The 15,799-nt window shown below is 36.3% G+C and overlaps 1 protein-coding gene across 3 annotated transcripts in view; it reads left to right on the top strand.

Annotated features, from left to right (window-relative positions):
• The window catches only part of LOC150085521 (COMM domain-containing protein 6-like), a 128,728-nt gene that overhangs the window by 94,725 nt on the left and 18,204 nt on the right, over positions 1–15,799 (top strand). For all 3 annotated transcript variants that reach the window (XM_090374095.1, XM_090374093.1, XM_090374094.1), the window contains exon 6: positions 5,541–5,585. In XM_090374095.1, the coding sequence (XP_090230221.1) occupies positions 5,541–5,585 (45 nt within the window). The remainder of the gene's footprint in view (positions 1–5,540; positions 5,586–15,799) is intronic.

The raw sequence follows: 15,799 nt of genomic DNA on the forward strand, positions 1-15,799 counted from the left end.
CCTTGAACCATTCTCTAATTGCCTGCCAAGTTGCATTCCAACGCACTCATTTGCTTTGGTTTTTGCACTTTGCTGGAAAAATGGCAGACAAAAGAATCAAACAACAAATCAACTTCATATTTTTAACAAAACAAATGAAAGCACCAAGTGAATGTTTATGAGTTATGTCAAGTTTATGGGGAAGATGCACACATGCATCCTACTTGCCAGAACTAGCCCTGTGTGATTTTTTTTCTCTTCCCTAAACTGAAAAGGGAACCCATTTCAGTCCATTTAAGAAATTCAGAAAAAAAACAACTGAAGTGTTAAAAGGGATTACAGAAGATGACTTCCAGAAATGTTTCTATGGAATAGTGTGTGTGTAAGCCCAAGGCAATTATTTTGAAGGGTGTTATGGATAAAGGGGTGGTTGAGGGGGAGAAGACAGAGAGTAGTAATCAACGGACACTGCTCATTGTGGACTAATGTTATTAGTGGAGTCCCTCAGGGTTCAGTGTTGGGTCCATTATTGTTTTCTGTATTTATAAATAATATTGATGATGGTATATCAAGCTTAATATCCAAGTTTGCAGACGATACAAAAGTTGGCCGGGTTGTTAAGGACACTACTGATGCTATGCTGCTGCAACAGGATCTGGAAAGGTTAAGCAGATGGACTGAGAGGTGGCAAATGAATTTTAACATTGACAAATGTAAAGTACTACATATGGGAAACAGCAACCCCAGAGCAACGTATCAACTCTGTGGTACTACACTGACAGTTGTAAAGAATAAAAAGGACCTGGGGGTGATTGTGCAAGCACATATGAAGTTCTCTGAGCAGTGCAGACGGGCTGCAAGAGTAGCTCGTGGTGTCTTATCAATGATATATAGGAATTTTTCTAGCAGGGATAAGGAGGTGATTATTCCCTTGTATAAGGCAATGGTCAGGCCACACCTTGAGTACTGTATACAGGTCTGGAGGCCTCATTTCAAGAAGGATGTAGAGATGCTGGAACGAGTACAGAGAAGGGCAACAAGATTAGTGAATGGAACAAAGGGGTGCTCTAACGAAGAAAGGCTTAAGTTTTGCAAATTACAGTGTCTGGAGACTAGGCACCGGCGAGGTGATCTGATAGAGGTGTATAAAGCCTTGAATGGTTTGAGCATACTCAATGCTGATGGGATTCTGCCTCTTGCTCAGAATAATCACCTGAGAGGGCATAAATTCAAAATGAGGAAAGACAGATGTAGGATAGATGTCCGGAAATTTGTCTTTAGCCAGCGGGTAGTTGGTTGGTGGAACAGACTTCCATCCCTTGTTTTGTGGAAGTTGATAGCCTAAATAAATTTAAGGCTCAGCTGGACAGGTATTTCGAATGAAGGGATGGGTGAAATTGGAGTGGTTTTTTTTTTTTTTTTTTTCTCCCTGGGCGATGCTGCATAAGCTTGCTTTCTTGCATCATATGCCTCTACTAATGCTAATGAATACAGGTTAGCTGCATCTATAATAATTATGAATTCACTTATAATTAGTTAGGCCTTAGGATCCTGCTGTATGGACAACTTCAGCATACACTATGGTGTTTAGTTTATCACAATGATCACCCTTACACAAACAGCTGGAAGTGTCAACACCCTGACATAATGGAGCATTAGTAGAGGCATGCGATGCAAGAAAGCACCCTTATGCAGCATCAGCCAAAAAAAAAAAAAAAAAACCCACCCATTTCACCCCTCCATTCATTCCAAATGCCTGTCCAGCTCAGCCTTAAATTTATTTAAGCTATTAGCTTCTACAACAAAAGATAGAACCTTGTTCCACCAATCAACTACCTGCTGGCTAAAGACAAATTTCTGCCCCTCTTTTCGACAACTATCTTTCCTCAATTTGAAACTGTGCCCCCTCGGGTTCTTAGCCTGTGCAAGAGGAAGAATCTCATCAGCATTCAGCTTGCTCAAGCCATTCAAGGCTTTATACACCTCAATCAGATCACCTTGCAGTTGCCTACTTTCCAGGTGCAGCAGTTTGCAGAACTTAAGCCTTTCTTGGTGAGCACTCTTTGTTCCCCTCACCAATCTTGTTGCCCTTCTTTGTACTCGTTCTAGCAACTCTACATCCTACCTAAAATAAGGCCTCCAGACCTGTACACAGTACTCTAGGTGTGGGCTGACCATTGCCTTGTATAATGGAATAATCACCTCCCTGTCCCTGCTACCAAAATTCCTATATATCACTGACCTGCCCTGGCAGCCCATCTGCACTGCTGAGCGAACTTCATATTTGACTGCACAATTACCCCCAGGTCTTTTTCACTTTCCACCTCCCTGAGTGTAGTACCACACAGTTGGTACATTTCTATTCTGTTTATGCTACCCATATGCAGTACTTTGCATTTGTCAATGTTAAACTTCAGTTGCCACTTCTCAGCCCATTTTCCCAATTTATCTAGATCCAGCTGGAGTAGCTGTTATTTGTTATTTGTTTTTTTTTAGGAGCATTAGCAACTAAGGCCATATTACTCCGTGGATATGCGGTGGTCATTCCCTGACCTTTCCGCATCTTCCGTATTTGGTGGTGATGGGCTCGAACCCCGGTCTAATCAAGAAGCGTGTGCTATGCACTGCTGCTCCTTCCCACCTGGCTACGGAGGCTCCAGCTGGAGTAGCATACTGTCTTTACTGTCGTTAACAACCCTGCCAACCTTTGTATCATCTGCAAACTTGGACAGACATTAAACCCGATATACCTTCATCAGTATCATTGATAAATATACAAAACAACAATGGGCCCAACACCGAACCCTGGAGAACTCCACTAATAACATTTGTCCACGAAGAGCAGTGTCCACTGATTACCACTGTCATCTCCCACTCAACCATCCCTTTATCCATTGTAGCAACTTACCCTTAATGTCATACCTCTTCAATTTGTAGAGCAGTCTTCCATGTGCAACAGTATCAAAAGCTTTCCTGAAATCCAAGTATATTATATTCAAATTATTTTTGGCATTCAGTTCCTTTGTGACCACATCATAGTATCCAATCAAATTGGTCAGACAAGACCTCCCTTTAACAGACCCATGCTGTGTCTTAACTATTACTGCAGTCTTGTCTAGATGATAGTGCAATGCTTCTTTAACCAGTGATTCCATTATTTTCCCCTGAGAAGTGGCAACTGAAGTTTAACCTTCACAAATGCAAAGTACTGCATGTGGATAGCAATAACCGAAGAGAAACGTACCAACTGTGTGTATACTTATGGAGGTGGAAAGTAAAAAATACCTAGGGGTAATTGTGCAGTCAAATATGAAGTTTGCTGAGCAGTGCAGATGGGCTGTCAACGATATATAGGAATTTTGCTAGCAGGGGCAGGGAGGTGATTATCCTGTTATAAAAGGCAATGGTTAGGCCACACCTAGAGTAGTGTGTACAGGCCTGGAGGCCTCGTTTTAGGAAGGATGTAGAGTTGCTAGAACGAGTACAAAGAAGGGCAACAAGATTGGTGAGGGGAACAAAGGGGTGCTCTTACCAAGAAAGGCTTAGGTTCTGCAAATTGTAGTGCCTGGAGAGTAGGCACCTGCGAGGTGATCTGATTGAGGTGTATAAGGACTTGAATGGGTTGAGCAAGCTGAATGCTGATGGGATTCTTCCTCTTGCTCAAATTAAGAACCTGAGCGAGCACAGTTTCAAATTGAGGAAAGACAGTTATAGAATAAATGTGTGGAAATTTGCATTTAGCCAGCAGGTAGTTGATTGGTGGAACAGACTTGTATCTTTTGTTGTGCAAGTTGATAGCCTAAATAAATATAAGGTGAGATGGACAGGCAATGATATAAGTAATTGGAATGAATGGAGGTGTGAAATGGGAGATAATTTTTTTTTTTTTTTTTTTGGCTTAATGCTGCATAAGCTTGCTTTCTTGCATTATATGCCTCTACTAATGCTCCATTATGCCAAGGTGTTGACACTTCAAGCTGGTGGTGTATAAGGGTGATCATTGGGATAAACTAAATGCCACAGCGTATGCTGAAGTTGTTGCCAACCAAATATATCCTTTCATGTCTTCAGCTTGTCCGTCTGATAATGGCTACTTCCAGGAGGAAGTAGCCATTATCAGACGGGATAAATAATGCACCATGTCACAAGGCATAGATCAAATGAGAATGGTTCTGGGAATATGTGGGTGACATCACTGACTTGCTCAGTCATTGGAGCTTGACCCAATTGAACATATGTAGGATGAGGTGGAACAAGCTGTTCACAGAAGGCCTTCCATCTGGTGTAAGATTATTGTGGAATGCTGTTGGCACCTTACGGAGACCATGACTCTGGCATTATCAGGATAAACTGGCCATTCGGTTTATAAGACCAATCCTTGCTAACTATTTATATTTGTGCATTAATTTTCTGTATAATGAATATTGTTTTTTTGAGTTGTAACATATCTCATCAGTGATTAAAAAAAAAAAAAAAAAAGAAACTAGTAAGTTTGTCCATTTACATTAGTTTTGGTTAACTCATACACAAACTATCTTTACATATAATGTAGCACATTAGTATCATTTTTTTTACATAGCTAACTTATTTAAAGCAAAATGAAGTTTGCATCATTACAGTACATGTCACATTGTGAAATCCTTCACAGTGATACCTATTTTCAGTTGAGTGCTGCCAACTAGTGCAACCACCCAATGAATGGATGGTGGCAATTCTTTTGGCTTCAGGGAATAGCTTTAGTATAATGTTTTGTGCATTCTATGATGGTATAGTGTTTTCACCACATTATCTCTTGGAAAAGTTGTACTTCAGTTTTCATTTCAGACCAATTCTTTATGAAGCCTTTTTTTTGCTTGGGAGAATAGTTAGGTTCAAGTGTAAAGGCAAACAGGTTTATTCTTCTTCCAATTAGTTATACAATTCAAGGAATCTCCCTAGATTTTTGCTGATGCAGCAAAGAAAAAAATTTGGAAGGCTTACAAGAAACCTTTGCCTATATAAAAAAAATCTGTTTATGAATAGGTTTTTTTTTTGATGGGTATATAACTTTAGTTTGTCTCAGTGCTTACTTTACACCAACAAACCCATGTAGAACATTGTGAGTGTGTGAACCATAACTTGACTGTTTCATTTATCTTGAAATCATAGATACTTCAGTATATAAAATATAGATTGATATTGTTGTAAATTCAGTATGGGAGTTTTCAACTATTTGTGCTTTCAGCTTGTGCGGATCACTTGGAACACTTTGTACTTTATTAAATCCCTATGTAGGATTAGCCATTATAGCTGCGACTAGTTTGGATGCAGGAGGTTTCTATTATATCATGGAAACTCTTATTTTGTTTTAAGACTTAGACAAGACTTAAAATGAAACAGTTACTAACATTTAGTAGTAACTGAAAACTTTCAAGTAATTTCAAGTAAAGTAAAATTAACATAATGTTGGTATTGCAGTATTATTATTTAAAGAGAAATAACATAGGAAAATTTAACTTGAATATCTGATATTTAGTTTAACCAAGAAATTATTTCATTTTATTTGTTTGTAATTTTTAAAGGAAAAGAACATGCCACTGCCTGCAGAAATTTTAGGCATAGGACAGGTAAGTGCATTTATTAATTTCTTTACTTATAGCAACTTATGAGTTACTGAAGGGTCTGAGACTATCTAGTCACAGGGAGATATCCCCCCCCCCCACATCAAATCACCTAAGCTAGGATTTTTGGAAACTAAACAGGACTGGGTTCCTGACAGTCTGCTGTTCACCTTTTTGTAATGTAACCTGTAATCCAGTTATACAGCTATTAAATAAATGTAGCCTTATCACCATTGAGATTCATACTGGCTGGAATGTTGACCAGGTCAACAAGATCCCTGCTGTACTTGTCAAGGAACTGAGACACACAGTGTTAAATATGCTATTGAAACAACCATCAAGACAACAACTCTCAACCTTAGAAGCTCAAAGGTAGTGCAGTTGCAGATGAGCTAGATTGATATATCAGAAAAGCAGGTATCACAGAAACCAAGGTGAACAAAGATGTGGAGTTATTAAGATGAAACATAGGCTGATTAAATTTTTCTGTACATATGGTCCAGCCAAGTTGAAGCCTCAAAAGAAAAGATTAAATATAAGAGTTTTTTGATATCTTAGAAAGAGCAATAGAAACTAATAAAAAAAAAAGAGAGAAAGAATAATATTGTTCAGACATTTAAATAGCTGAGTAAGAAATAGCAAAAAAATATGCAGATAGTAAAGCAAAATTTAGGGAGAAAAATAAATCAAACAGTAATGTTAAACAGTGTGTTAAAATTTTGCTAAATCATGCACTCTTAATTAAAAACAGTATTTATTATATTTATAGTATTATAAACAATTAGTATCTCTTTATTGCAAATAAAAATATGTAGAAGAAGACAGATAATTTTCCTTCTACAAGTTTATGTTGAGGGAAATTACTAGAAACAAGAAAAGCATAATTGATTATATCATTTTAGTAAAAGATCTTAAACAACTAATTAAAGATATAAAGGTATATATAGGATTTGAGGTGGAAGTGATCATCATCTTGTATAATGAAAATAAAAAAATGACTAGTGTGAAAATTAAGAGGCTTAAAAAAAGTGTTGATGTCAAAAACCAGAAAGATCTCAGATTTACAACCATTAAATACAGAAATATTTTGCTCAAAACTTAAATGGTATTCCAGTATTAATACAGTGAAACCTTTCTATAACGGATATCACTGGGACAAAAGAAAGTCTGCTATTCAGTAGTGTTTCAGTAATTCAGAAAGATGAAATTCACCATAACTGGTTATTTAACACGGACTCTTCTATTGCTTATCATTATACATTTGTATTTCAGTTAACTTTTAATAAATAATCTATAATTAATTTTTAATAAATAACACTTTTGTGTTATTTGTTATAAAACTAACTTCTAGTAAAAAAATTAATGTAAATTGCTTTTTTTAGAGTATTTCATTTTCATTATGGATAATTAGTTTGTTTACTAAGTTTTATTCCATACTCATCGTTTTTGATCACACAGAATTTTTTTAACATGTTTAGGTAATCTAATACATCAGCATATTTTTTTAGTTTGGGGTCATGCTGCTGTTCATTCTTTTCAGCTTCTTTATCTTCCTCTGTAAGTTCTTCATTGTTCATAAATTCTATTACAATATCCTTTACTTCAGTATTTATGCCTTCCACCACTACATTAGAGTCTACAGAAACATATTCATCACTGCTCAGTGAAGACTTTCCTAGTGTCCATAGCAAGCCATTAAATACAGATGCATCAACTGCATCTGAAAAGTCACCATCACACTGACTAACACTCAAATCAAATCATGCTTTGTGGAAGCAATTTTTAATTGTAGAGTGGCTCCTTGTATTCCATGTTGCACTTATCCAGATTATAGCTTGAAGTACATCTATACTTTTGCAAAGTTTTGAACAACTTTTTTCTTCATGAAGTTTGAAATCAGGTGTTTAAGAACCATATGTCGATATTTCACCTTAAAATTTGCAATTATTTCTTGATCTAGTGGTTGGATGTGATATTGGGAGGAAAAAACAGTTTCATCATTATTCAGTTTAATGTATGGGTGAGATGTGGCATTATCAAAAAATAAAGTAACTTTTTTATTCTGGCTAATTATTCTTTTATCCAACTGATCAGTTATTCTGTCATTATCTCCCTAATCATCCCAGCCTTATTGTTTGATTTCCAATGTACATGGGTTTGCTTAAATCCAAACCTTTAAAACACTTTGGTTTCATAGATTTGCTTCTAGCAAGAGGTATTTCACAAATGCCCATCATGCTTGTACACAAAAGTACAGTTACATTACTTTACCACTTTACCTCCAGCACATGTTCCCCCGCTCTAAAGCACATTTTTTATGCAGACCTGTGCAAAACTCCACAAAATTGCTTTGAAGGAAATAGTGTGATGTCTATTGAACTTATATAAACAGCCATTAGACACTTTAAAGTCAACGGTGCCAATTTCTTTAGCAGTTTCTATAGCTTTGATGTGAATTATAGGCCCAGAGATGGGAATGTTTTTACTGCATACCTAACAAAATCACTTAAATGTCAATTTATCCACGAAAGCATCTTTGCCATGAAAAAATGTATGGTACTGCTTTCAATTTCCATTTTCCTGTCACTTTTAACAAAGTTTCTTGATTTTTAATAATTGCTTCTGCTGAAGCCTTTCCAATTTTAAATGATCAGCTAACTTATGAACTACACACTTTTCTTTTCTAGAATATTCTATTACTTCTACTTTTTTCTTTCAAAGTTTGCCACTTTTGAGACACACTGTAGCATAGTATGAGTATGTAAATGTAAATTCTTACCTGCACCTGGAACTCTACAGAGAATTTCACAATTGTCCAGGATCTGTCCACTTGAAATTTACTACGATACTAAAACTGAGCTTTACAGAATAGATAGATGTAAGCACTAGATATGTAAGCAGGTTTTTTTACACTTTGAATATCTAGACATACCATATGTTTATTGGTGATAGACTACAGACCAGTTTCAATCAAAGCGTCTGATTAAGTTTGACTGACAGTTTTATTAATGTAGCAGTCATTTGTAGAGGACTCTAATGTGAATGCATTATAGTCATAATGCATTATGCGTTGTGGTAAATTTTTTTTTTAAAGAAACTCATTTGTATAGTACTGTATTACAAATGTAGTCTCGCATCCACACTAAAACTCTCCCCTTTCTCTCTCAGCAACAGTCTCTCAGGTTTTCACTTTTGTCTTGTTAAGCAATGAACACCAGTGTGCATCACTTCAGACATTCAAAATGAAGTTTGTAAATTCTATATCAGCAGTGATGAGCATATTAATAACATATTACATATTCTGCAATCTACTCACTCTGTAAGTAATCTGTGGCTATCAGAAGTCACTGTTGCTGTGATGACCTTGATGTTCACTTTCCTCCATAGCTAATTGAAGACCTATGAAAATGCTTGCCTGTAGTGTGTGTGTGTGACACTTGACAAAATCTAAATGTCTATTTATCAGTTTAATACAGGATTTTCACCCCTGGACAGCAATTTTGCTAGAAGGGTGTTCATTCTCTAACAATTTTTCAGTTATGCAATATGTTATTTAAATAATGTCCAAAATAACATAATATAGTATCAATACATAGGCAATTTATATTCAGATTGTTAGATAAATGTCTGTTCAAATATTAACAGTTCAGAGGAGATAATTTGGAGACACTAAGAGAGAAAGATTATTCTAGCAAACAAGCTCCTAAGTTATAACTGGGAGAGTCGCTGGAAATAATCATTGGGAAGTTTAGAGTTGGAGAAAGTGATATATTTCCTGCAGCATTGACGTCCTGTATCATCTGTGAAAACAAAAATTCCTGGGATCAGTTTGAAGAGAATTACAGTATTCAACTATGTTGTTGGGGATAATATATTTAAATATTTAACATTTGTAAGTCTGCTTCTGAACCGATTTCTCTCTCTTCTTGTTGGATAAGACAGTGTTAACTGCAGGTGCGTCGATCTGTTGGGAAATTAGTTGCAGCAATATGTTTATGTTCCCCGAGACTAGGATGTATTTCCATGGTGACACAGCAAGTGTGTTTTAGAGGACTGATTTTGATATCATGGAAGGATTGCTAAAACACCAATTCAAACTTCTTATTGTCCAGTACTGCAATGCATAAACATGGTTTTGGTATGTAGGAGGTGCAGATGACTGATGCATAAAGGAGACAGGGTAAACACGCAATAGGAGGTATTATACTAGTAGCTTTTGGTTTGTGATCCTTGTTAATTCTTGTTTAAGGTTCCAGGGTATAGCATAAAATTTGATTTTTATGTCATTGAAGTGATAAATTAATCTGAGATCCATGTCCCACGTTATGCCCAGATCTTTATGCAGAAATACTTTGTGGATTTGTGCCAGGTCATTGAACATACAAAAAAAATTAGGATTTTCTGACAAGAATGGTTGAAGTGCTGCTGCAAAGTGTTGAGGACAAAACTCCACCCTACAGAAGACCTGTAGTTATTTTAAAAGCTAGACACCCACTGTTGTGGTAAACCAGCAGTACCTTATTGGTTAAGATTCCAAGCAAGACCTGAAGGTTTCAGGTAATAATGCAGTATGTTTAAGAGAGTGTTTACTGATAGGTTATTATATGCAGCCTTTATGTTGAGGAAGATAATATCCAATTGACTTTTATTGTGGAATGCCTTTTATATTTCAAGGAGAGTTTGGAGCAGGTTAGTGATGTTAGAGTGCCCACTGATGACATTATGAAAATATGCAGATCTATGGCTGAAACAGTGATCAACTATTCTTGTATGGATCGCTTTTTAGAAAACTTTCAGAAGCGAAAACCCAATCAAGATTGGTCTGTAATTCTTCAGACATGTAAATGCTATAAATTTTCAGTATGAAACAGGAAAATCCATCCGAACTGATCACAGCTTTATTAGGAAGTTAGCTGACCATCTTTATTATTGATTCTTTAGAAATGTGAATAGTTGCAAGGTTGGGTATTGTGATTTTATTAATATTCAAATTGCATATACATTAGACTCTCCGTTAATCGGAATTCAAGCAACCGGCAAAAAATCTTGGAAATAGTAGATAGTTGAAAAATTAAAATGATACATATTAATTTCTAGATAAAATGAATCAAACTTGGCGTACCACTTTGTGTTGTGAGTTTTTGCAAACACGCGTCCCTCATCACATGTTTTGTTTCTCACTCCCGACAATTCACTGTGTAAATATACTGGTCGATTTATTGTTATTCAAATTCTGTGTTCTCTTTCAACCTTAGTATGCCGAAACAGGTAGCAAGTAAGCGTAAATGTGTAGTGCTTACCCTCAAGCAGAAGATGGAAATATGCAAGAGGCTTGAGAAAGGTGAAAGTCGTTCAGTGCTCATGGAAGAATTTAATGTTGGCTCATCAATGATCTATGACATTAAGGCTCAGTCTCAGAAAATAAAGGAGTTTTATGCCAAGTCGGAGAGTGACAAGAGTGTAGAGAAGCGTCATACTCTTCATACACCGAGAATGGAAGTGCTTGACCAGGCCCTGTATGAGTGGTTTTCGCTGAAAAGATCCGAGGGTGGTTGCATTTCTGAACCCATGTTGCAAGAAAAAGCTAAAGAATTTCATGAGAAAATGAAAATTAAAGAAAATAAAAATTCATTTTCAAGTGGCTGGCTTACTCGATTCAAGGTTCAGAAATCGGCTGATTTTCAGGCTGCAGCTTCATTTCGTGAGGTGTTTAGTGAAATAGTGGAAAAAAATTACTTGCCCCAGAACAGATTTATAATGCAGATGAGACAGGACTAATGTGGAAGTGTCTGCCTAATTCTACTTTGTCTGGTGGTAATGAGAAGGTAGCTCAGGGGTTTAAGCAAAATAAAGAGCGTGTAACTGTGCTTGTTTGTGTAAATGCATCAAGAAATCATAAGGTAAAGCTGTGTGTGTGTGTGTGTGTGTGTGTGTGTGTGTGTGTGTGTGTGTGTGTGGTTGGCAAATTTGCTAAACCAAGGTGCTTTAAAGGCGTAAGTAACCTTCCCGTAGATTATCATGCACAAAGTAACAGTTGGATGGACGCAGGAATCTTTACCAAGTGATTTCATTATTCGTTTGTCCCTAGTGTTAAAGAAAATTTACGAGAGAAAGGATTACCAGAGAATAGTAGTTTTGTTCCTCTTGGATAACTGTCATGCACATCCTCCTGCTGAAGCGCTAGTTAATGGCAACATTTTCGTGTGTTATCTTCCAGCTAACGTCACAAGTCTGATCCAACCAATGGATCAGGGGGTGATGCAAAACATAAAACTATTTTACAGGCACGACTTCATGCAGAAAATGACTAATTTTGACAGGACAATTCTGGATTTTCAGAAGAAATATAACCTCAAAGATGCTATCTACACTATCAGTTGTGCTTGGGACTCTGTCAGAAATGAAACATTACGGAAATGTTGGAGAAAGTTGTGGCCAGCTGTGATATTTGAGAAGTCCTCCTCCGTCAAATTTGAGGAGTTTCCAGGCAATAGTACAGCTGTCAATAGCACTGTTTATGATGAAATCTGTGAGTTAGTTGACGAAATGAATTTGCCTCAAGATGAAGTCGATGACTGGCTTGTTGTGGATGAAGATATACTAGTAAAACTGTTATGAATCATGGAAAAATGAAAGTTGCAGAGGAGGAAGAAATCGATGACGATGTAGTAGTAGCATGTGATGCAAGAAAGCAAGTGTATGAGCTTATGCAGCATCAGCCAAAAAAAAAAAAAAAATTTTAATAGCTTTTGCAGAACAGCAACCCTTCTTCACTTCTCAGCATCTTATGCAGCTCCATCATGAATAATTTGACTTTGTCTGAGAGACATAAGACCTCAAAGCAAGGTGATATTCATTCATTTTTGAAGAATGCTGAAAGCAAATTTGGCAGCAGAACATCATCTACTGATGCAGATCCAAAACCATCTACAGACCCTCCTGATCCTGTCCCAGCTACATCAGCAGATCCTGACTATCCTCATGCGATGTCTACCTAATAAACTCTTTACCTACTACAACAGTTTTGAATGTGTTTTTTTGTAAGTTACTGTATTCAAAAAGCAGTTTCTATAATAAAACTCAGTTTCTTTAGTAAAATTTGTCAATGTTTGTCTTAATTTTCTAAGTATAATAGTGAAGTATTTTTTTAATACTAACTCTCAAGCAACTAGAAACTACAGTTATCCGGCATTTACCAATCCTCATGGGTGCCGGTTAACTGGTAGTCTATCTTTAAGTTGTCTGAAGTTTGATTCACCCCATGCATTAAATGCGGATTGACTCAGAATACACTTCTCCACATTCTTGCAGTAAACCTGCATATTTTCTTTGTCTATCTTGGTCTTAGTTGGACCTTGTTCTTTTCCATTTTTGGAATGCTTTTTGCTTTTTAAGGGAGGCACTTTTTTAACTCAGAAGAAAACTAGTGGTTGGTTCTGAGAAAAATACAGATAACTTTAGAAGCACCTAGATCTGCAATTCTTGAGAGATTGGCAGAGAGTTGGTTAACTGATTTCTGAAATTGGAGGTTACAAATGTCTTCCCAGTTATAAAATCCTAGAAGGGTGAGAATTTTTTCAGCATTTTATAGCCTTGGAGAATTATGTATAGGAAGGTCCAACGTCTGACTTGCCCTTGTGGGTTTAGTGTGCTCGTGTGTTAATCCAAAGGTGCAGAAAAGGGCATCTAGGTCAGCCTTTGCCTTTTTTTTTTTTTTTTGACTCAGAAGAGGCATGTTGAAATCTTTCATTGCAAGAGTTGGAGAAGCTGGTTGCAAGTTCTGTGATATTCACATGTGGAGATCCATCCTAATATCAGGGGTGTGATCTGCTGGGTGGTGTCCAATTGCAGGGAGGTTGAAAAATCATAAAGGGCACCGACTGGGCTAGCCAGGTGGGTAAAGTGTCTGCCTGGCAACCCAAAGGTCACAGGTTTAAATCCTGGCTCGGGCTTGGATCACAGTAAAATGCAAAAACTTTGGGAGGTGCATTATGGCCACAGAAGCTGATGTGCCAACAACTAACAAAAAAAAAAAAAAAATAATAATCAAAAAGGGCAGCTGTCAAAATGTCCATTTCCATATTAGAGAGTACAGTCTGTCCTCGTATAGCACGATAGTTGTGTTCCTAGAAATCCTCGTGCAATATAAACAACAGGCCCTATGGGAAAAGTGGGGTTAGGTGCCGACCGAAGATTGAACACACATTTGGAACCAAAACATTACCAAACACAATAAATAATCGGGTAATTTTAATCGTTATAAAATACGTAAATATTTTATAACGGTTAAAATACGTAATAAAAAAATATAATATATTTTTTATTATAATATAATAAATAATAAAAAATAAATATTTTTTATTATTTATTATATTATAAGAAAGTATTTTTAAATACTAAAAAAGTATTTTTTACGAATAAAATACGTATTTTATAATAGTATAAATTATAATACGTAAGTCGTAATGAAATGCTTACGTATTTTATTACGACTATTACGTAATAAAATATTGCTAATGCTTTTGCTTCTATCGTAAGCAAACTTGTTTTTTGTTTGATTTTCTATCCAAACAGATGACAGCCGTTCCATCTCTTCCAATTCTTGTGTCTTAATCTAATGGATTTTAATTACACTTTGAGTTGTTCCCGCTATCAAAGTTGTTTTTATTTTCTCCGCGTTCTTTGTAATTCTCGGCGTTGCCTCATTTAGGTCTGTAGCACGTGCAATATTACATGGTCTTTTATTTCGCTCAAAGCGTTTCACAATTTCATATTTTTTTCTCTATCGACAGAGACGAACTGGCCATAAGCCTTACCCGGGAAATCCCGGTGGGCCGGAGGCCGGTGTGATTTTGGCCATAAACCGTAGTATGAGGCCACTATAAATTTTCCCGGGTAAGAATTTTTGACCCAGTCCGCCTCTGTTTATCGATATTGCTTTTTTTTTTTTCTCTCTCTCTCTGAATCTGCAGTGTCTTCGCCAGGACGCTTCCTTTTCACACCTTTTAAGTATTTTACTAATTTTTAGGGAATAAAGCGCAATTACAAAACGAGGAGGCACGCTTAATACACATAAACAAAACTGCTCGTGTATAGCAACTGAATAAACAAAACCGTAAAGGCCGAGATACACTATTAACACCCCACATTTTACTAAAGCACATTTCTGGGGGTTACTACCATAAAACAATAAAAACAATTTCCAGTTTCGTTTCTGCTAGTGGAATCTGTTATAAACTGGTAGTAAACTCGATCTAATTGCATTTGCGATTATACCGATTGCTGGAATTGTGTTGGTTTTTACGTTATTATGGTGAAATGTGTTTCGCCTTCACTGATATAAAACACATAAATACATTTTCAGAATCTTCTTCTTCTTCCTTCCTATCGTGTTGCGTTTGGTTGGGGGTGATTCCGCGTTCGACTGCCATTTCTTGTAAACACAAAGGTGAATCGTGCATAAGCGAATTCGGTTCGTGTTATATAAGATAACGTTCCCCTATTTATAAATCGTGTATGATCGAATTCGTGTAATGTAAACACGTGTTATACGAGGACCGACTGTATCTGCTTTGGAGAAGTTGCTTAACATCTAATTTCAAATATTTGTGGCCAGGACTCAAGCCTGAGTGTCCAAAACAAGAGATGCCTGTTAAAGGAGGTTTCACTTTATAACTTTAGAAAAAAAAAAGTATGTGCAAAAGAGTTATATGGGGAAAAGGTGTGTAAAGAAAGAAAGTTAACATCAAGGTGGACCCAAGAAGTTAGAGAAAATCAATAATATAAGAACTTTTTGGCAGATAAAGTTAATAGCTCCTTTTTGGAATTGTAAAAGTCCAAGTGGGCACTGGTGTAAAAGAGGTTAAATCAAAATCATGGTAAGAATTTTGGAAAGATGGAAGACAAGTATCAGAAAGGTGGGGAAACATTTTGGGGTCTGAAAAAAAAAAAAAAAAAAAAAAAAGGAGAGAAATAAAGATAAATCTAAGAGTAATGGTAAAACTGTATTAGAATTTTAGAATTAACTAAAGTAATCAAAAATGATAATGATGAAACTTAAACAGAAGAAAAGGATATGTTAGAAGTATGGAGTAAATACTTTAAGATTTGCTAAGTAATTGAGTTGAAGGTATCACCAAAGAGGAAAAGATTAGAATGTGGAAATTTTGAACACTTATTTTTGGCAGAAAGTACCATAGGAAAATACCAATTATGGAGAG

The sequence above is a fragment of the Mastigoproctus giganteus genome, chromosome 5 (assembly GCF_048544385.1).
Source record: "Mastigoproctus giganteus isolate SK-2022 chromosome 5, ASM4854438v1, whole genome shotgun sequence".
In the NCBI taxonomy this organism is placed as follows: Eukaryota; Metazoa; Arthropoda; class Arachnida; order Uropygi; family Thelyphonidae; genus Mastigoproctus; species Mastigoproctus giganteus.